Genomic DNA, 23,543 nt, shown 5'->3' with positions numbered 1-23,543 from the left:
TTACTGCATCATTTCCAACAGTAATGAGTGCACCAGGAGCAGGGAGAGAGCAAGGGAGAGGGGAGGTACTTCAGGGAATTAGAGTGTTTAAAATATACACAACGGTTTTCCTCTTGTGGATGATCAGTGCAAATAGTCCCCACCCCACCCCCACCACCCCACCCCTCTTCTGCACATACACCCAGTACATTCTGGAGGTACTGAGTCATCACACACCTGCACACTGTGTGCTTTCTGATCACTGACATTATTAGAACATTATTGACAAATACAAAGGAGCTCCTTTTTTGCATCACTATCGAGGAGCCTTAAGGATTTGTTCCTTTGTCTTGTGCATTACCTGATTGTTCGGTATACACTCATTACTGCTGCTGCTTCGCTCTCAGTGGCACCCCAGGACATAGAAAATACATTACCTAGCAGTGCTTAAGTGTATGAGACATTAACTAAAGCTTTTGCCAGAAGATAGTATGGAGGCAATTTCCTGCGTGAAATTGGTTTCCTTTTTCTTGTGTGAGGAAAGTGTATTCCCAGGCGGTAAAGTGGCTGAGAAAAAGCATCAAGACAATGTTTACATCACTGACACAGGACACGTGCGAATTTCATACATGTATGCGAGGGTGTCTGTGAGTGGACACGAGCACACTGATGTTTTCTCCACCCAGACACCTTTAGTGTCATTAGAGAGTTGTGCTGATATAATCTGTGAAGTTTCAGGCCGGCGGTTTCAGGAGGAAATTGCAGCGGCGGGGTGATGTTAGAGTTTAGACTGCAGAGCAGCAGGGAACCAACAAACTGATAATGCTGGCCATTGGGACAGATCAGCATCAGTACTGTGTAAACAGCCACACACGTTTACACACACGCACAAACACACACTGTTGAACCTCAGGGTTACAATGAACTGGCAGAAGATCCTGGACAGCTTAGCAGAAAGCAAATCACTGGAGAGAGTGGAGTGCGGATGAGCAGAGGAAAACATGCCGTACTTACTTGTGTAAGAGCACACAGACTGACACACTCATGGAAAAATACAGGATCAGCACAAATCATGGGTCCAACTTTCTCCTTTCCTAGAAAAGCTTAACCAGACACCAAAATTTAAGTACTGGATTTTTAATATTTGCCCAAAGAACTTTTTATGTATAATCAAAAATCACATATTACCAACTTTTCATGATTTTGGAAAAAGGTCCTGTTAATGGGTTTTCAGATAATTTATTGGGTTTTTTTAATGGCTTTGCCCAAAGAAGTAGAAGAATATTTAATCCTTGATTCAAAACCACAGCCATTGCTTTCACTGGACAGTGATTTATCCATGTATTTATTGGCTTAAAATTAGTCAAAATTTAATAGATTTAATAAAAACATTATTGGAACCAGTGTGTAAAGCAGAATGTAAACTCCTCTAGGTTCCTATACTGTAAGATTTACAGAAAAATACCAAGGCAGGATCACACTGTCCTTTCATAGACTTTAAATCCACACCAATTACAAAGAGATAAAGAATCAGGAGATTTAATTAATTCTTAATCTTTGAGATTACTAAAATGTGAAATGTGTAAAAAGGCTGTAACGTATATCTGAAAGATGTCCCTGAATTTTTGTACACTGCAGGAGTTTTAGGCCAACATCCGCCTGAATAGGAAGCAACTGTTAATTTTAAGTTTGGCTTTGGAGGGATTTTTAAATAGAAGTTAAATAGAAGCTGTAAAGAAATCCAAGGTTAGATCTCTACCTCAAAAATAGGCTAAGTGTTCTCTTGTTCTTTACTATGTTGACTCAGTCACTGGAATCAGACCTATGAAAAACTAGGGGTGGGTTGTTGAGGTCACTTCATAAGAACTAAAATAAATTTGTGGATTAAAGATGATCTAACAGACACAAACAAACTCAGAGGCAAATCTTCGCATGTTGTACACACTTGCATGGTCTTTTGACACACACACAGCATCATAGCATAGCCATACCGTCGGCTACACAATACACTCCACTGACTATCGCTCTGATCTCCTGAGAAACCAGAGAGGGTCACCATGCAAAGATGTAAATAAGTGTTTGTGTCTGCTCATAAATGCAAAGTGTGTGTTTTTGTGTTATGGAGGAGGAAGGCAGAAGCCCATTAATAGACCCATAAATGAGAACGGTACAGACAGACAGAGCCATGCTTCATTCTCTATGTGTCTACTGTAACTGGGAACTGTAGAGTCCGCAGGGAACAAACCTCTCATGTAGGAGGGCATGCAGATAAAAACAGCACCATCACACACTCTCTCAGTTATAACAGATCAAAACCAAAGAGCAGCTTTGCTTTGAATAACTCTAAGCTCTGAGGCTAGTTCATGTGGTGATGCAGGCAGCTACAAAGGGCCATGGTTTGGGGGGAGTAGGGTGAGAAGTGGCAGGAGCCTGGCCTGAAGGACTGGACAGAAACTTGGTGAAGTTTAGGAAACTGCCGTGGAATGAGAGAATGAGTAGGTTGCACAGGAGCAACAGTTTGACAAAGAGTAGGAGGTTGCTGAGAATAATAAGTTTGCAAAAGCTGCAAAAGTGCAAGTATCAGCCCTGTTTTGAAGAAATTGTGGCAGAAGCCTAAAAGGTTTTTTCTTTTTTTTCTTTTTTCAAGGTGTCCTTTGGGTGTTTGTTGAATAAAAGATTTGATAAAAGAAAGTTCTTTTTTTCTGTGCATCAAAACAACAGAAGCACTTTGGGTTTCTGTTATTTTGATTTAGTCACTGGAGTCAGTTATTTAAAAGCTGAATTTACAGCTGCACTATATCTAAATACCGTGTACGTGGGAGGATAAGTGGCCTGTAAGAGTCATGTATTTTTGTTGAGACCTATTTCATCTTCACAGGAAGTGACAGGTGTCCTGCCTTGAAAAAAAGGAAAAAAAAGCTTAAACTTGATTTAAAAAATAATAATAAAAAAAAAAAAGTTAACATAAAGGACATATTTTATGTAGCTGCGTGCAGCAAGTTGGAAGGAGCAGGCAGAGAGCAGGGTGGACCCTTCTCCTCCATCTGTGTTCTTCTACTTTATGTTTACCTTTATAACCCAGAGCTGTCTGTAGCAGTTTTGTGTTGACGCTGAGCACAAAAGGCACCCTAATCCTGGGCTGAGTATGCATGACGCGCCGTGCAGTGCTGTGCAGTGCTGCGCAGTGGCTGCTCGCAGTTTAATAGTTTCAGCACCGCGTTGGTGAACAGCGCCATACGCCGCTGAGACAGACTGAGGCTCAGCTGCAGCTGGTTCCGAGTTGCTCTATTGACGGAACACGGCGCAGTTTGACAGGCCGAGCCGGAGAAAGAGCCCTTTATCTGTAGTAATCAAATCATCAACTGAGTGAGGCTTCCTTCCCCCTGATGATATCGAGACCTCGTAGAAGCATGTAAAAGCATGGCGCTTTTACTTTGATGCCCTCAAAAGGAAAAGGAGAAGGAGAGGGAGAGGGGTGAAGAATGGGGACACAAGGGAGAGAGAGAGAGAGAGAGAGAGAGAGAGAACAAGAGCATGAGAGCAAGCGACTGATGCAAACATATTGTCGGTGGCTCATTTGCAGACATCTTTAAGTCATACACGCACCTTACAAATAAAGTTTATCCCATTCCCTTCTAGAGGAAGACGCTGAAATTCTGAGTTACTCAAGCACAGCGTGGACAGCAGTCACCCCACCCCCCACCCCCCTATCCCAGACCCACACACACAGACACGGGCTGCATATTATAGGCAACAGCACAGACAGGAATCCGGTCCGGTGCAGCCCCCGAGAAGAGAGGCAGACAGAGAGAGAGAGAGAGAGAGAAAGAGAGAGAGAGAGAGAGAGAGAGAGTGTTTCCTTCTTGAGAAATAATCTGAATCACTTCAGCCTGCCTGCGCTGGAACCTGATAATAACTACAGGACTGCTCCGGATGGATTTATCGTCTCTCCCACCTCGCACAGCGGAATTTCTTTCACAAGACGGGCGATTTTTAAACCCGGTGCTGATCAATAGAGAGCAGAGAAGAAGAAAAAGAGGGTCAGATGTTTTCCCCTTCTTTCCTCCTCGACGTGCTTGAAGCGGAGGCGCACCTGCGAGAGTGTCTGCTCCCTTTATCTTTACTGAGAGCCCCAGTTGGGCTGCTGCTGCTGCTGCTGCTGCTTGGCTGAGGCTACATACACTTTACAGACTGGACCAGTGGACTGAGAAAAAGACAGAAAAAGAGAGAGACAGAGGCGGGGTGGGCGCGAGAGAGAGAGAGAGAGAGAGTGTGTGTGTGTGTGTGTGTGTGTGTGTGTGTGTGTGTGTGTGTGTGTGTGTGTGTGTGTGTGTGTGTGTGTGTGTGAAGCAGGGACTGGATGGATTCCTCTCTTCCTCTGGCACTCCACAGGCGCTCATTCATTTATTTAAGCCCGACCGACGACAGCATGCCAAGCGCAGACTCCAGCGGCAGAGCTCGGTCAGTATAACATCCCCGTCTCTCAGTCTGTCACTGTTTCTTTCTGTTTGTTGTTCTCTCTCTCTCTCTCTCTCTCTCTCTTTCCCTCTCTCTCTCTCTCTCTCTCTCTCACACACACAACACACCACATGGACAGGTAAAGTCTTATCCCTCAGAGCCATCCTCATCTTGTCTCCCTTCATATGCAGAAACAGACTTCCTAAGAGAGGACAGGAGTGAGACGTCCTCCCACGCACCGTGCGTTCTCACCTGCACAACATCCCTATACTTTGGCGTCCTGTCGACGACCAGGACCCGACTCTGAGGAAAGCCGCTTTCATGGGCCCCAAACCTCGTGAGGGCCCCGGGATGACGTGCAGCGCGTGTTACTACCTGGTTATCAGCTCCACACACCTGAGCAATGGACACTTTCGGCGCGTCAAGGGGGTCTTCAGAGGACCGCTGTGCCCAACTGCAACCAGTGATTCACCGGTAGGAGAACATGTGGGTTTTGATAGATTTCCCTAGGTGTGTTTGTGTGTGTGTGTGTGTGTGTGTGTGTGTGTGTGTGTGTGTGTGTGTGTGTGTGTGTGTGTGTGTGTGTGTGTGTGTGTGTGAGAGAGAGATGAAGAGAGAGAGATGAGGACAGAGTAGTGTGTTTGTGGTTTTGTTCTTGGAATACCTGCTTTTTAGTCCTGGAGCTTGTAAAAGAGTCTGTTTTAACCAAGTGAGATTATCTTTTTTTCCCCCACTTTTTCGTGGGCCAAGTTCATGATAAGGGTCAAAGTTAGGGTATTTGTGTTATCATAGGAAGTTCTCACGATTGAAAAGTGTGTTTGTCTGTGTGTGCAAGATAGATAAGAAAACAAGACCCAGAGTCACTGTCATACTGAGAGGAGGTGGATGACAGAGGTGGATATTTTTGCAAGGGATGATCATTTCTTTTCTTGAAGCATAAAATACATTTTTTTTTTTTGGTAGCGGACAGTATATGTGAATGTGAATATTTTGAACAGAGGAGAAACTGGGAATCCAACCATGAAGCCATCGTCTCTCCATGCCTCCTTCTCTCTCGCTCATGGCTGTGGGAATTAAACGAATCAAATTACATTAGCGCTTTCAGGAGGAGATGAGTTGCCCAGCTGAAAATAACACTAATTACCTGGGGAGTATTTGTTAGGTGTGTGTTGGTCTGTGTGTGTGTGTGTGTGTGTGTGTGTGTGTGTGTGACCTGCCCAGCCCGGTAGGGTAACTCCCTGACCTTTTCCTGGTGCCCGTGGTTCCTTTGAGCCACCAGACTGGCATTTAGTTGCAAACTGTCTCTCAGTCTGTGTGCACTTACTGTGGAGTATTTGTGTGTGTGTTTGTACACTTGCAGAGACAAAGAAAGAGTGTGTGAAAGAAAGGAAGAGAGAGAGAAGGGGGGAGGGAGAGAGAGAGGGAGAGAAGGCGGATAGAAAGGTAAGGGAAATGAAAGTACATGTAAATATGTACATGATATTTTGGACTGTGTGAATGGGGGTGCATGAGCTGCTCGAAGAGTCTGTGGTAATCACACATTATTCATGAGCTCTTAATGTGAGACGAGACAAACTGGCGGAGCTGATGACAAGTTTGATGAGAAAGGAGGAAAGGAGCAGCTGGTATGTGTGTATGCATGTGTCTGTGTGAGTGTGTGTGTGTGTGTGTGTGTATGTGAGCGTGTGTGTGTGTTCATACTCAAGTCATTACCAGTCTGTCATGTTCGGCCCGCGCTCACTATGTGATGGGAATGAGCGAATAGTGTAGAGCAGACACAGTCACAGTGCCAGAGATGCTTGAAAGAGTAATGCACTTGCAAACTTTTGCACACACACACACACACACACACACACACACACACACACACACACACACAAATTATTTCGAGATGCTGAAAGACTACCAAAGGAGATAATTACTGTACACACTCTACATATACAGTGCAAATCTCTCAGTTCTTAAAAAAAATTAGGGCTTCCCTTTTAAATTTGAATTGATTGAATCATCTGTCTCCGATGAGCCCATTCATCTCCTTGTAGAATCATGAAACGCTCATTTTTTTTTTTTTACTGCCCCTGCAACAAGTTTGGTCTTGTCTAAGAGAAGAGTTTAGCTTCTCAGAGATGTTCTTCTTTTTAACAAGCTGCTAGCAATTTGGCATAATTTATTGCAATAAAAAAAAAAGGTTTGAAACATATTTGTATTCCCCAAAGTCAGCTGTCTAAAAAAGTCATTTTTGGTATCAGTCCCAAAACTCAGGTATGGCTTCAAATGGTAATGGTCAAATGGCGCTTGGCTTGTACAGTTCCTAGAACGGCTGTTCAGAGCTGAGACTGCTCTTTCTTGTTGATGCGCTCAAGTGCTTGTGATATGTTCTAATAGTGCATTCACTAATCTAGATCCAAGTCATCTCAAATAGTTTTGCAGACTTGCCATAGTAGAAAAAAGGCAGATGTTTCTGATAACATGAATGATGGTTCTGTTCTGTCCAGTGAGTCTTGACAGGGCGACAGTGAGCCAATAGCAGGACCCTGAAACTGTAGCAGCGAAATGGAATTTAGCCATTGTTCATTTTATTAATGACGACTCTGAAAAAGGCTTATGATTAAATAGTTGAAATATCATACTGAACAGTAAAATCAGGTGAAACACTGAAAGTTAGGAGTCTGTAGAGCCCTACCACAAATCTAAAACTTTATACATATCCCCTAAAAGTAGAAATAGAATCAAAGAAAACCATTCAAGCAAACAGCATCAGCAGCAGTGACTCAGAACGTCATTCAACAGGAATATGTAGACTTCCTCCAGCTAAAGACTTGAAACCATGCAGGCTTCAGGGTCTTACAGGCTCAACTGTGGCTGGTCTACATGTGAACAGAGAAAGTAAAAATAGCAGCTGAATACGTATCATTCTCTCCGAGCTGCATACTGTTAGTAAACTGTGTCATTCATGGAAGGAAGGACATTTTCTACCACCAAGGCCAAACTAATGCAGATAAAGCTACATGTGGAAAGTTTTCAGTGATGGAAAATGCTGGCTAAGTGAGTATTGAGGGTCAAAAAAAAAAAAAAAAGATGCTTTCAGATTTATCCATATTAGTTTCGACATGGGCCAATTTATGGGCCTGTCAGCGTGATAAACAGGCTGCACTAGTGGCCAAGCAGTTCAAAAGTGACCTCTTGTGTTAGGTGAAACTTCAGCCAGGAGCGAGTGAGTGAGTTTAACACACCTCTTCAAGACTGTTCGACATGCTGAGCAGCATCTTTTACACCTGTCCATCCCATTGTGGAGGATGCCGTGCCAACCGGCACAACAGCTACAGTATCTGCTCTTTGATTTAGCTTAGATCAGTGGAGTACAAAGGATTTTACAACTGGGATTTGTCAGGGGTAACTTCTTGTGTCTTCACTTTGATAAGGAATTGCAGCATTAAGACAACACTGGGAGCCTGTGAGTGGTAAGGCACAGCCCTCTCGACACCCCACCTCTTCTTCCTCCACAACAAATCCTCTCGTGTTTGTTAAGACTTCTCTGTTTTGTTGTTTAGTTAGCTTCCCTGTGGAGTGCTGCGGTATGTCTAGATTAGGATTTTGCTCATTACTACTTTATCACCACTAATTAGTCTTTGTGATAGGTTTCTTGGACGTGTTTAAATTTTGGTTCCCGTATGTATATTAGAGCTTAATCATCACTGGTGAGTCATTCTTCAAACTCTCATTAACACTTCAAAGGTTTTCTGTTCTTGGTGTCAGCGTAGAGGGAGGACAGGAGGAGAGACGTAGCAACAGAGAGGTGTGTGTGGACAGGCACAGCTTTAATGCATCTCCCAATTCAGACAGCTCCAAACTGATACACTTTCAATTTCTTTTCCTGCCTCTTGTCCGAAAATCCTCCAATCCCTTTCCCGCCGTCTCCAAGTGTCCTTTTAGAAACCTTCTCTCTCTAGAATATTATAGCTTGTATAGCTTGTGTGTGTGTGTGCGTACTTAGCTGCTCATCCACTGAAGACCACTTTGATGCATATTTCACTGCCGTTGCAGAAAACAGATGAATCCTTGGCTGTACAGCACAGTGTCAAAGTGAGTGCGTCGGCATGTGTGAGTGTGTATGTGGATGTGACTCTGCGCTTGCACCCTCGTGTTTTCATTGATTCCGCAGGGAGCTGAGCAGTGTTTATGTAAATGAGGTGGCATTTAAACATATGCCCTGAACAATTATCTTGAAACAACTATTAAGCTGCACAAAAACACGGCCATGTTCAGAGTGAGTCAAGTACTTAGCTACAAATATTAAGCCATCATGAGGGGACAGAGGTGAGATGAGCCAACTGGCTTGCCATTTGGCGTGCCAGTTTGCTCATGGGCGTAAACACGATACCCAGGAATCTTTGTGCACTTTTAATGAGGATCATAATAATAACTGATACCATCTTAGTATCAAAGAACACCCAGGGGACGATCAAGCTGGTAATGGCATCTTGACATTTATGAAGTTCAACAAATGTCAGAAAGAAAGTGATTAGTTAAATGTGAGTTTGAGATAAAAAGGTGTTTGCAATACAAACTTAAAAGCAGCTATGGCGTCGTTGAGTTTTGTGTCGCCAGAAAAGCTACTTCAGAGTCGAGGCCCATAATACTGCAGTCACTCACATTGGTAAAGTCTAATGTTAATTCACACAAACACACACACACACATCGAGCTCAGCCATCAGGCCCTAGTGGAGCTGTTTGAGAGTGAGCAGGTGAGTGCTGCTGAATACTAAAGTCCTATATGACTGGACCATTCCTGCTGACCGCTGCAAAGTGCTCCCACTGATCACCGCTAATGTCCTCCATCACGGTTTACACTCAACACTCCGGAGAGATTGTGTGCGCGAGTGTGTGTTGGGGAGAAAGGTGGATAATTGGGACAGATGGGTGAGATAGGATGAAGAGAAAGAGGAGGGAGAGGGGGAGAGCGAGACAGTTGGCATCGATTTTAACACTCTCTCAAGCCTTTATTGACATTTCATTTAGCTAATGAATTCATTAGTGCTTCATAGCATAATAACCTCTACTTGATAACCCGGGTGGTTCCATGGAGGTAATGTGCCATCTTTCCTCTGCTGCCTCGCTATTTTCTGACTCATTCTCAGCTTTTTTGTGGTTTCTTCTCTTTCTGTTACCCAGCAAGTTTCCTCTCTGTGTCTTTGTGCTGCTTTGTGTAACTTGTAAATGAAACCGTTGGTTGAGGTGACATAACCTGCCAGTCTCTCAACAACAGCGCAGCACACCCTCAGGAATGACAGAGAAGAAGAGGGAGGCGCAAGATGTACAAGCGCATTTCTCTACCTATGTATAGGCATCTTTGTGCTTCTGCTAGAGTGTGCTCGCTGGCTTTGTGATGCTTGTTCACCTCTGAGATGGAAATGATCTTTATTCAATTTGCTCACGACTGATTCATTCTTTATTTGTGTCTCTTTGATCTGCTGCACTGGGAACACAAGCATGCACACAAACACACACGTACGCACAACCCTGCATGAATTGTTCAACCTCTTGAACTTATACAAAAAATATTTTTTTCATTCACATACAGGGTTTCACCCACAGTACACATTAATAACCTTCCATTAAGACTCAAAGTCTGATCAGACATTAGACGCTGGTTTGTGAATTGGAAGCATTCATTTACTGATGTTTGGGTCTGATGTCTGAAAGGGAAAATCTGCTTCTGTGGCCTAACTGTAAGGATGTTTGTGGGGCCGAGTTGATCTGCGTGAGCTCTGTGTGGGTGTGTGTGAGCACATTTGGAGGGTATAGTGTGGGTTGTGACTGTTTTGTAATAGTTTGTATGTTAATACAAGAGGAGCGAGGGCTGCTTGTTGATTAAAACTTTTATTATAGGATCTTTAAAGAGCAGATTCTGATATTAGATGCATGTTGTGAGTGACACACAAGCTATTATACACGTGTGTACACATGCACACGCGCACACACAGACACAACAGATGGCCAACCTTTCATTTTGTATATTACCTTGGGACAGATGTTTGTCTGTGTGGTCATTAGTGATCGCAGCATCAGATAATTACCTGGAGACACACCAGCACATAAACACACACACTCACGTACAATTAGTGAGCGTTTGATAATTATGGGATGTTTGATGAACCATCTGGAACACCAGCTCAGGTAGAAACTGAAAGACACCCTCGAAACAAAACCATACACACAAAAACCTGAAATCAGGGTTATCAAAAGAGTATCATTGCCCAAGTCCTGACAAAACGAGGAGAGCAAGACGACAGGTGAGGGATGAAGAGATGAAAGCGTTGTTGTTTCACACTCATTAGGATGTCATGTTTCATTCAAGGTTTGGTTGTATCCTCTTTTATTCTCCTGGAGTGATTTTCCCCCGCAGTCTGAACTCTGAATTTCACGTCTCTGTCTTTTTTCTTTTCTTTTTTTTCGAACTATCATTTGCCACTGCCTTCTGTCTTTTCCTTCATACATTTCTCTAGCCAATACCTTTGCTCTCATCCCCGTCTCTCTGACGCTCCTCTTGTCTCCCTCTCCTATTGCTTTTTGTCTCATCTCTCCAGCCCATTCATTTTTTAGCAGGTCAAAGGTTCTGCTGTTTAGGTCTTTGAACATTAGTGTGTGTGTGTGTGTGTGTGTGTGTGTGTGTGTACAGTATGCCTATACGGGAGTTTGTGTGTGCAGGCGATGGGAGTAATATAGAAGTAGCAATATTGCTGAAAAATCCTTGAAGGAATAAAAGAAAAGAGTATGTGCTTTATTTGATGGTCAGATTTTCTGTTTTTCAATAACCTCCACTTTACTCTGAGACTCTGCCTCTCATTTTGCTGCTTTACCTGGATGTGCTTTCACATATGAAAAAAAATTGCAGATACAATTATGGCTCCATTAACTTGGCATCCACATGTGCATGCTACACATGTGGATGTGCATGCTGCACCAGTGTGCTGGAATGCCTGCGTGTTTCTCCACCACTGACATGCAGGTCAGGGTTAAGAACAGCTCAGACAAATTAATTATCTCTTCTCTGGAGGAGAGAGATGACTCACTGAAAGAGGGGCTGTGAACCAGCACCTCCTGGTTCAGCAGAAGCCCAGGAATTACTCCGATCCCAGCAGAGACCCAGGTGCTTCCTTCTGAAAAAAACAGCTTGGATTTCATCCTCAGCTTGATCTTCAGATCATATTTTCTTTCGATTTTCAATGTGCATAAGGCCGATTTATAAAAATAACTGCGACTGAAAGAAGTCGAGCAGGCACTTTGCATTTATAGATCAAAGTGGCAGAGGAATTTTAATGCATATGAACAAGTTTCGCTTCCCTGAAATCGTTGACATAAGATCAAGGCTTTCGTGTCTTGCATTGCTGTGCCTTGCACAGAATAGGCTGTTATGGGGCATATTGCACCAATACACAGACTGGTTTAAGTTATAGCCTGAATGAAGAAAACTGAGATACTGAAATAATTTCTAAAATGTATTACATAGCATATGTATACATTGGTATCTGCATTGAAATTTTCATTGGTATGTCTGTTGTCTAGAATGGGGGATATATATTTTTCTTGTAATGGCAACTCCAGAATTATTTCTTACCCAGTAATACTTAACATGAAATACCAGTGGAAAATAAAACCCAATTTGATTGCAAGCATTTTTTTTATCAATGGGTTTTGTTGAATCTCGAGGTGACGCTTTTATGTTTCTGCTGCCTCAGCCTCGCCTGACCTTTGACCTTTGACCTCTGACCTCTGCTCTCACAGACCGCCCTAGGGAAAAATAATCAGTGAAAAAGATCAATGTTAGGGTCAAGGATTCGGAGGGATGACCAGGATATTATTGAGCTATTATTTTATTAAATGTCCTTGTACCTGATAATATAATGCTTGTATGTGTGCATTGTGTATTATACAGCACAATTCATTTAAACATGGATGTACAAGGAGGGGGAAAAAACACGCCAAGAGCACAAAAATACACACCATAATAATATTAAGGCTTTGTGTGCTATACTCCGAGGTGTATAATAAAACTCGTGAAAGAATGGCCTAAAGCAACTCTACTTGGTGCTGCAAGGAATTGTACCACGCCAAGATCATCGACTTTCTCATCTGATCACCGGCGTCATTACTTGTGTGGTGGTGGGCGCAGTGAATGATCCTGTCCTGACTACAAAGTCTTTATTCAAAACAAGATGGTGGTGCTTTTCTTATATCAACAAAATGGACAGGCGGCTGAGTCCACTGAAGCGTGATACAGGTAAACTAGAGAGTTTGAGTTCTTGTAGTTCAATGTCTTTCATCCTCAGACATCGTGTGACCAATAGTTCCTGTGCGCTCGCTGCAACAGATCTTGAGGTGGACCCTTTTGTTTCTTGTACCGCCACCCACCCAGTAGGGTTAGGCTAAGGGTTGGCTCATGTTAATGTAAGGGGAAACTACACAACACTGGTTAGTTAGAGTCACTTTAGTGAATTAACTAGCTAGCTAGCTAACATGAATTCCATCAATCCAGGGTCAGACTGATGAACTTTAAACAAAAGCTGAAATGCTCTTTCAATTCAGTTTGTGTAAAGGTTTAAAATGCCTGTTAAATGAGGTGTCCTTCTATATATATTTTTTTCATAATTCCAACATTGTCCTAGTGGAGTCTGGTAACATTTAAATGTAAATATCAATTGACCCTGTGTTTCTTCTCTTCACTGTCTCATGCAAAGATGAAAAGACTGCATCAATCAAAGCTCAGTGTTGACAAGGGAAGAAATAGCAACAGGACAAGATGAGGAGACTGAGAGAAAAAGAAAGAGAGGTGTGGTGATGGAGATGAGAGAGCAAGAGCAGGTACTGCCCACTGTTCCCAGGATAGGATTAGCATTAAGTTCCTGTGTTGTTCAACACAAACAAAAAACTGACTGGCCTTATCACATTCAAACAATGTAGGCTAAGCCCAATTACCATAGAGATATATGTTCTTTGGTAATTACAGTTCTACCCATAAGTTCAATTTAACAACAATACATGCCTAGCTAAATGTAGTGTCATTAGTATTATTGTATAAATATATTATTGTGTAAAACACATGTTGCTTATGTTTATGTACTGTTTGAGACACATTTCTATTATTCATATCCAAAATGATGGAAACTCAAACAAATAGATGAAATAAAGACATTGTATATAATTTGACTCAATTATTTTTAATACACTTTGACAGGAGAATTTATGCTATTGCCCACTGACATGGTTTTAAAGCTATTGTTATCCAAGTTTTGGATGAGAATAGCTCCAAAAATTTAAATGCACACATTTAGATCAGGGAAATCAAATTTTTTCAGGGTTGGGCACACCCCCAAACCCCCCTAGCAAGCTCAGTTTTTGGACCCCTGCGTGTGGCCATGCTCTCATGTGTGTTCATTCTGGTGTGTAGTCATGTTTATGTATCCAAATAGATATGACCTACTAGGACATTCCGATAGCACAGGATCAGTCATGCATCACTAACAATGCATCAAATTATATCAGACTTACTTCCACCAGCAACATCAGCCATGATGCAGGCACCAATAATTCATGCCGTTTGCTTCAACTAGCCTTCACATCAGCCATGAGGGAGAGAACAACCCACCGCAATTATCATGAGGAGCAGCATTCCTGTGTTTAGCAGATTGGAGATGCCAGGCGCTCAGCTTAGCGCTGTGCAGAAATGTCCTGGCTGCGTGCTGCCAGGATGGCAGGATCACAGTGGTCTGCAAGCAGCCTCCAGCTACCAGCCACCAGGCCTTGGCTACCTCTTTAATATGGGCAGGGTGCCTGCTTCCTCTGTCTGTTTGTGTATGTATGTTTGGTGTGATTGTGTTTGTGCGTTTCTGCATGAGTCTGCTATGGGGCCTCCTTACCCTTGCTGTGAGGTATATTCTTACCCTGTGGTACGGGATTAGTTACAACATTGAATGGGAAGACATGGAAACAGCAGGAGAGGAGAGGAGAGGAGAGGAGAGGAGAGGAGAGAGGAGAGCAAGGGAAACCCCACAAAGATGAGAAGAAATGTGTGGGTGGATTGTGTGTGCATGCATGTGTGTGTATGTGTGCCTGCATGTCATGGGTATTCATCAATTTCCCTAAGATTCTTCACTTTTCCTCTGCCATAAAACCCAGAGGCAAGAAGTAAACACAAACTCTGTAAGATCTGGTTCTCTCTGCCTCTTTTTGTTTCTCTGTCATTCCTCTAGTTTCACTCTATTCTCTCCATATGTAAAGTTCTCTGTGTGTTTGTGTGTGATTGTTTGGATTACATATGCAAAACATATCTGTCATCTAGTGAAGGGGAACAAATACATTGCGAGGTCCGGAGGATGTGGAGCATATTGGCTTTCATCTGTGAGCGTGCAGGTGTTGCAGCTGTGGAGTACTTGTCGTGAACAGTTTAAGCCGCATTCTGAATTCTATGTTCGCAGCTCCAGTTAGCTCGTCTCTTCCAGGTATGACAGAAATGTGTGTTTTTGAAAAAGCTTTGAAAAGAAGTGTGGGCCATGCACATCACAAAGCAAGCCAAAATATGTGAACTTTGCGTGCGTGACTGTGTGTGGGTGTATGTTTGTGTTTATGTGTGAGCGTGTGTGAAAAATAGCAGCATGTGATTTATGTAAATGAGTGTCATCGGCCGAGGAGGAGGCAGAATTCCCAGGCCTGATGAGTGGCTTAATGATTCATCAGCCTGGCTGAGGCAGGCATCAATAATGGATGACAGAGTGGGTCATGCAGGATTGCTCGCCCCTTGATTAAAGTGCTCCACAGCTAAACGCCTCACTTCCTCCCTCTTCTCACCCTACCTTCTGTGAGGATAAATACAGAAATGTGCCATGAACACACAGCCCTGCGCGCACACACACACACACACACACATATACTTGCACTCATGGTCACACACACCTCTTGCTCAATCTCTTTCTGTATAGCTTAATGTCATCTCACCTCTCACATATGCTTAATAAGCTCTCATCCCTTCCTCATCTCCTCACTCTGTTTCTTTGGTCTTAATCCAATCACGGCGGGTGAAAAAGGGAGAGAAAGGGGTAGGGAGAGGCAGAGAGAGAGTAGGAGAGGGGGAAAAAAGAAGATGGAAAGCGTGGGAGAAAAGAAGAGAAAGCCACAAATGAATGCTTTATGATTTGTCTGTACAGAAATGGAACCTTTCTCTCTGGAGATAAGACAGGAACATAAATGTTCTTTCTCTCCCCTCCACACACAGAGCAGAGGGAGTCATTCTCTCTCTGTCTCTCTCTGTAAGCTGTATGTGGGTGTTGGTGTGACAGGACAAATCTCTGTCTATTAGGAGACATAAACCTCTAAACCCTGAGCTACACAGCCATACATACTAATGCAGCCATACAGAGGGCTGGATAGAAGTTGGGAACGATAGAGAGGAAACACATAGAAAGAAAGAGATGTGGAGAGTCTAGAGATGGAAGGAGACAGAGCAGGATGTTGAAAGCAGAGAGTGTTCTGGCGGGATTTCAATCCCTGGCTAGCACGGGGTCTTAACTGCTACACAATCTTTGAGTACAGCAAAACCAGCTTTAACAAAGTTGGACTGATGTGCACCACAGAGCAAGCTCAGTAAGTTCATGTGTGTGTGAGTGTGTGTGTGTCTGTGTGTGTGTGAGTATCCTGTATATGTGTGGTGGTGTTGAAGCCAACAGTTTATTTTCTGCTTTCACATCTATAGTATCATTAGCCATCCATGCACTTATACTCTAATGTGCCAGAGAAAAGATCACTCACTCTTATTGGACACACTTATGTTATCCCTTGCTAGCACAAATGGACCACACAGAGCGAACATGCACACGCACGCACGCACACACACACACACACACACACACACACACACAAATGCTCACTCTTGCTGGAAAGCTTCAAAAGGAACCGCAATCATAAATGCCTGGAAGAGAGCAATCATTCCTCAACAACAGCAACCCATCGTTCTCTCTCACCCGTCCTGGCCCCCCCTTGGTGTGTCACGCTGCTCGCCCCTCATCTGTTATGTTTTTCAGTTGGCAAGACTTAGCCAGGCGTTAAGAGTGTAGCGTGTAATCTTCGATCGTATTAATCCTGTTCTTTAAATCTGTCACTTCCCAAACTGATTACCTTCATCTTCTTAACTTGTCTTTCACTCTAATCTGTATCATCACACTCTGACAGATTACAGTCGCAGTTTGATCACTTTAACAGATAGAGATGCAATCCTCTTTGAGGCAGTCAGTCACCAGCCTTGTCTGGACAGATAGGAATGTGATAGACAGCACATGAGTGCACGATATGTGTGTTTATATGTGTGTGTATGTACTAACTTAACTATGCTGTATATCCATTTATCCATGCAGGGTTTTCAGTTGTGTCTGTTATCTAAATGTCAAGAGTGTATGATCCATATAATTCCATTTTTCTGCCAGCTGGGAGAAGAGAGCATTTAATACTGGAGATGACATTTAGCAAGAGAGGAGAGAAGGCTGATAGGCACACAGATGGAAGGACACATCACTGACAAGTGCTTTTAATGCATGGGAGGGGAAAAAGGATACAAGAGAGAAACTGAGATTGACTCCAAAAATATTATAAAAGACTACGATAAAGAAAGACCTGAATTAAATGAGAGGTGGAGTGATGTGAGAGGAGAGGGTGAAAGGATAGAAGACAATCAAATCTCACCAATATATCTCCTCCAAGGCTCTTCTCATGTCCTTTTCACCCCGGAGAGCAACTGTGGAGAAAGCATCAGAGAGGAAACAAGAGGTGGAAGATAATCCGACAAAGCAAACTTACAGTATATGCATGTAGATATATGTAGAAATCACAGAGACAAAGAGTAAAGGTCACATCTCCATGCTTTATATCTAGCATCCTTTATCCTCCTGTAATTGGTTTATGGTGTTCTCCTTAATGTGCCCTGAGACAAAGGGAAGGAAACCTTCTCCTTTTTTAGAGAAACAAATGCAAGTCCCTGAAGAGCACAGTGACTGAGTGGTAGGATCATAAAAATACATTAAAAGACACAGAGGAGGCCACAGTTTGTAGAGCACCGGGGTATTTTAGAAATTTGCATGCACGCTTTCATGCATTTGTGCTTCCGCCTTGATCCCACCCAACACAAATTTTATCCACAAAACGGCTGGAAAGAAACTATGGGTCATGTTTGTTCAAGAGGAGAAAATGTCTTAAGATGTCCTCTGCTTTTTTTTCCTGTCTGTAAGCTATGCTCTGCCCTGGTGAATCAGTTTAACTTGTCCTGCACGAGCCAGAGGCTGAGCTCACATTATATTCAGGACATCACGCGCAGGGAGAGATTGTGAGGAGAGGGGGAGGATGTTGGGAGGTGGGCAGATTTAAAATATGGCACCGAATAAGACTAATATGTGATACAGAGCATGAATAAGTCCATGAAAACAAGGGAGCCCTGTTGAACGGGGAGGAGAAATAGAGAGTGATGGGAAGAATGAAGGCGGGAAGGGGTGGACAGATTAGCGGAAGGGCTAGAATATGACCAATTAATCGGTTTAGCCGATTCATTCTATCACAGGCGGGAGGGTGATATTGGCCGATAAATTGGCTATCGGCTTTTTCCTGCTCCAAACTCTATTATATCAGCCTTTAAAAATCCACTATCAGTCGACCTCCTGGGGGGGGGGGGGGGGGGGGGCTCTGTGGCCTTGCCTTGTGATGGACAGGGAATTAAATTTTGATCTCTTGCTGAGTGATCGTTTGGTTGGGCCTTGTGACTAATCATAGATTTATGACTTTCAACAGGAGAGCGGTGCAATTTATCCATGCCACAGGCTTCCTACTGTAACCCTAGTACAGTTGTTTTGAGGCTTTTGAACACCCCGCCTCATTATTTTTCATCTGCTTACATTTGCATGAGGATGCGACATGTCACACATTATATATGGAGTCAGGATGCTACCGTGCAGCTCTCTCTTTTTAGGTCAAGACAAGTATAGGTCCTAAAAATCTATCAGTGACATTGATGCCTATAGATGTGCTCAGAGCAGATTTATTTTTATCAGTAAAACTCTAACGCAGTTAACCTACTGTAAACAGAGCATGAAAGCAGCACTTACTGTGCAGCCACTCAGTATTTAGACAGTGACATATTTTCTGTTTTTTTGAAGGTACTTCAGCATATTAGATTTAGAATAAAACAATGACCACAAGGTTAGAGTGTGCACTTTCAGCTTTAAGTGTTTCTGAGCGTGTTTATATTCATACTGAGTGGACAGTCTAAAAATGCAAAATTCCATTAGATAAATCTTTTAGGACAGCACAGCAGGTCAGTGATCCTAAACATACAGACAAGGCAACCCAGATGTTTTTAGTATAGTCAAGTCACCTGGCGTCAGTCCAACTGAACATCTGTCTCACAGATAAAGGTTATACTGAGGAAAAACAGTCTGAAATAGCTCCAGTACAAGCCTGACAGAGCATTACTAAGGAAGCTACCAAGTATCTGCTTATGTCTGTAGGTCACAGACTTCAGTCACTGACTGACAGCAAAGGACTTGAAATCAGATATTGAATACAATGCCCTTGGTAACACTTATGTTGAATTGCACACTCTGTCCCCTAAAACTGGAGGAAACTGTTTAAAAAGAGCTTCTATACATTTCATCTGATTTTGATGTTACTTGCCATGAGGAGTACTGCAGCAATTGTGTAATGTCCTCTGTGGCTCTAAAAAGAGCTTTTTTAAAAAAAAATAAATGTTGTCATCAAGGCTTTTCTGGGTTGGTCTTGAAACTTAAAGGTTATAACAAAGCTTGCATTATGAACTTGGAGTATGTCCTGGGCATTTATCATTCAGAGAGGGTCTAACAGAAGACACTACTGTGTTGTATCATGGGAAATGTAGGATCCAGAGGCTAAAAGTCGGGATGTCTCTGCCTCTGCTTCCCCAGTTACGGCCATTCTTTCACAGAAGTGAAATTTAAAGTGGAGAAGCAGCTTTAAGATCAGAAGTACCAGATTTTGTGATACATCTGATCTTAAACCAAATTTAGTTTTAGAAGTAAACAAATCATCTGGTACAAAGGTCGCAGACCCTCAGTTTAACGATAAAATCCTGAGAGAAGCACTCCTCATATCAACAAGGCAACAAAGGGCACAGGGCAAATTAGCAAATATAATCCCTTCATGATTTATTTATTCAGTTTGTTTCTTGCATGCTGCTCAACATGCAAAGGTCAGAGGGAGATGGAACTTTCCGTTTGTATTTTGAGTGAGAGAGAAAGAAAAGGAGGAATTGGACAAACACTGACAATTTTCTGTGCAGAGGGTTTAAATTTAGAAACTCGACGAGTCAAGATACACCTGACAGGATCTCTGGAATACACTTTGTACTTTACCATGTTTGTTGTTCTCATATTCTGAATTACTTTGTCCTGTCCAGTGTCTCTTTCACAGGTTGCTGGCAGTTTTAGAGATGACGTAGCTCACTGGTACTAACACATCTGTCCTTTTGGCTGTAAGAAAACCCTAATGACCGTATCCATGGTCAACACATCTGCGGTTTTGGCTGTAGTCGCTCTGTGTTCTAGTTTTGGCCATACTTCTAACTGGCTGTAATGATTTGGAGCAAACAAAGATACACAAACACACAGAGAAACACTGTTCAGACCAATAACAAAGGCTGGGACGTACATGCAGACGTACATGCACACACACATTAAATGAATAAATGGGTGGGTGCTGGCCATGGAGGCATATTAAAGGCAGTCAAGGGAGATTCATTAGGGCTGCAAATATCAGCTCATTAACACTCAGCTTTCCTGTTTGGCACTCTGTGTTCGTGTGTGTGTGTGTGTGTGTGTGTGTGTGTGTGTGTGTGTGTGTGTGTGTGTGTGTGTGTGTGTGTGTGTGTGTGTGTGTGTGTGTGTGCGTGCATGAGGGTGTTGCTGCCGCTGAGATCTACAGGTCATTACAGTAACAAGCAACTTAGCCCTCAGGTCAGCTGTCATTAGCTACAGAAGAATAGCCAGAAATCACACCGCACAGCCAGACTCTCATGCCGCCAGACTCTCTCCACTTGTGTATGTGTGTATGTGTCTGAAGGATTGGATCACAGAGACACCTCAGAGGCTGGCAGAGAAGAAAACAGAAGAGTGGCAGATACTTGTCAACCATGATAATAATAATAATAATAATGATGATGATAATAAACTTTATTTATATAGCTCTTTTCTTAACAATGTTACACAGTGCTCTACAAAAGAAATAAGAATAGACTGAAATTGACTGCAAGAGAGAGACAGAGCAGAGGCAAACAGAGTTGCTGATTTTTTTTTTTTTTTTCACAAATGGAATTGTGTTTGTCCATTACAGTAGCCAAGTTATGGTGATAATTATAGCTGAAGATAATTAAATGATTAATTGGGCTTGATAAACTGCTATGAATTGTTTATTGCTACATGATATCATGGGATGGTGTTAAAATAGCACGCCACTTTAGACGTTATTTCACGTATCGTGTCTATGCATTTTAAGGTTTTCACGTCTCATTTAACGCCGTTGTAATAGGGGTTAGGGGTTAGCCAGTAGCAGTGGCGATCCTAGACTCTAGAGGCCCCCAGGTAAAGAATCCTTTTTATTAAAAGATAATAAATAACATTAGGTGTACACACGTGTTTGAGTATTTGATCAACAAAGGAGGAGCAGCATGAAAATATGTAATAAGACAACATCTCTCTTGGGGAGACACACACACATCATCAGAGGCCTCACTAAGGGGGTTTTTGGGGCAGTGGTGGTGCACTTGTTTATGAGAGGTGTAAGGGTTTTTTTTTATAGTTATTGCAAAATATGTGCCAATATTTGGAGCCATCTGGTTTTCTTCTCCCAACAGTGCACCTCTGGTCGGTAGAGAAGTGACATGGTGTGAAATGACACACAAAAAGCAAAAAATGCGCAATGATAACACATGAAATGACTTAAGAAATTATTCATTCATCATTTGGTGATACCAGGTTGTTTATTCAATTGTTCTCTCAAGGCACAGTAGCAATTAGAAGTTATCTAAATTCATAAACATCCCTTATTCACAGTTTCTCCCTTTGTCTCTTCTCTTCTCTTCTCTTCTCTTCTCTTCTCTTCTCTTCTCTTCTCTTCTCTTCTCTTCTCTTCCCCTCATCACCTGCTGAATGCTAAATGAATGGGCATTGTGCAATTATGTGCCAGCCTTGCAACTTCTTCACAATTGTTACGCACCTTAAATATTGAAAAGACAGAGATAATTCTTCAGTGAAAGAGGAATGAATATGTCACTCATTAGATACCACACTCTCCAAAATTAATTTCATTTTGATACTGGCAGATGGGCTTTATGAAATGCTACATTAAGAAATAACTTGAAATCTATTCAGCATAGTTCCATCTTTCTATTTCTTAAATTATTATCTTAAATTACAGAATATGAAACACTAGATATAAAAGAAGTAAATAGAGGGATACACAAAACAATGCAAATTATAAACAAGTCCATCACACGAGTTTCACAGCAACATGAGTTAATTAACAGAGCCGGAAAGAAACAAAGTTTTAGAGGAAATGTAAAAGTCTTGAAAATCATTATAATAAACAAACGACAATATGCAGAAGCAAAGAGAAACTAACTAACGGCAAATTTGCTGATGCAGTTGAGTGTAGGGTTCATAAAGAGACATACTGCTCAGTGGCATGTAACCTTGTAAGGCCTGTGTTTTTATCAGTTCTGCAATGGCAATTACTGTAACAACGGTTTCTTCACAGTTAGCCATGTCCATGAAGTTTTTACTTTATTTTTTCCACCCCCTGCAGGATAAGCTCTATTCAGTAGCAGTTACAGTAATATATTTCAGTGAATCTCTTACCACCAGTTGTGCTGCGGCTGACCTCACTGTCTCTCTCTTCGTGGATTTATTATGCATACTGAGTGTTGTTTCGTCCTATTTTTTTTTTTTTTTTACCAGTCTGGGTATGTTTTGAATTTCATGCTGAACAAGACTGCAATTAAGACTTGTGTTGCAGTGCTGTTAACAATTAACACATCTGATCAAGTTTCATCTCAGCATGATTAAGACAGCATATTTAATAAGTCTGAGGAGGCACAAATTCACACTGTTCTATGTGGTAGTCAAGTATTCGCCAGCTGCCTGTGCACATCTAGCCATGTAAAGAAAGAGAGACATAGTGGGCAAGAAAAGGAAACTTAGTTAAGTGCAAAAACTAATTTATTTAATTCTTCACACCTCCTTAACAATAATACATTGGCGTCATTTTTTATGTCAGAATCTCAAATAAAACTGTCTTTCTCTGCAAATTGTTGAAGCCTACAGTTTTCATGATTTCATTGTGTCCCATGCCAATATTCTAATTTACCAGGAAATATACATCAAATTAAGGAGGGAAAAAAAACGATCAAAATGCTGTGTCAGAGGGACTTTACTATAATACAAGTCTGTTAGCCTTAAAAGTCCTCCCTCAGACTCTCTCTAGGTCGAGTCCAGCCATCCATGAAAATGCTGTTCAATATTTAATTACAGCCAACGAGAAAGTGACCAGCGAGACAAGTGAAACGATTTAGCTCATACAAGTACAGTAGGTGTCTGAACACAGTTTTAATTCAGGATTTTAATGTCATTGATTCAGTCTAAACAAACTATATAAAACCTAAATGGCGCTGAACACATTCAACTCAGTATGCATAAAGTTTACATGGAAGCAGCAAATTAAATGAAGCACTCTCACTATTTTCCACTCTGTTTATCACTCTAAGCATGAAAATGAGCTTTATTCACATTGTTTTCAATGATATTTGTTTTTGTATTTTAGAATTCATAACCACTCAAACCATTTAAACCACTTAAATTTAATAAATGACCCTGTATACTTGCATTACATAACAAATTTGGATTTGTATTTTTTTTTAAGAAAGAGCAAATGTGGTATCGCTTACCTTGTTGTGAAATGATTGAGAAGTATTGTCTTTATAATTATTCTATTCTTGTGTTTATTATTTATAAGTCTCTCTTTGTGTCCCTGACAGAGCTCTAGCTGTA

At 42.0% G+C, this 23,543-nt stretch overlaps 1 protein-coding gene across 1 annotated transcript in view; it reads left to right on the top strand.

Annotated features, from left to right (window-relative positions):
• Positions 1-4,758: 4,758 nt before the first annotated feature.
• Positions 4,759-23,543, top strand: part of LOC111236796 (G patch domain-containing protein 8-like) — a 32,392-nt gene continuing 13,607 nt past the window's right edge. Inside the window, exons 1-3 of the mRNA XM_022765655.1 lie at positions 4,759-4,900; positions 19,829-19,847; positions 20,602-20,612. Of these exons, the coding sequence (XP_022621376.1) occupies positions 4,759-4,900; positions 19,829-19,847; positions 20,602-20,612 (172 nt within the window). The remainder of the gene's footprint in view (positions 4,901-19,828; positions 19,848-20,601; positions 20,613-23,543) is intronic.

Source organism: Seriola dumerili, unplaced genomic scaffold (genome assembly GCF_002260705.1).
Source record: "Seriola dumerili isolate Sdu_G_001 unplaced genomic scaffold, Sdu_1.0 BDQW01000723.1, whole genome shotgun sequence".
In the NCBI taxonomy this organism is placed as follows: Eukaryota; Metazoa; Chordata; class Actinopteri; order Carangiformes; family Carangidae; genus Seriola; species Seriola dumerili.
Note: the sequence above shows the minus strand (reverse complement) of the source record. Positions and strands in the feature narration are given on the sequence as shown.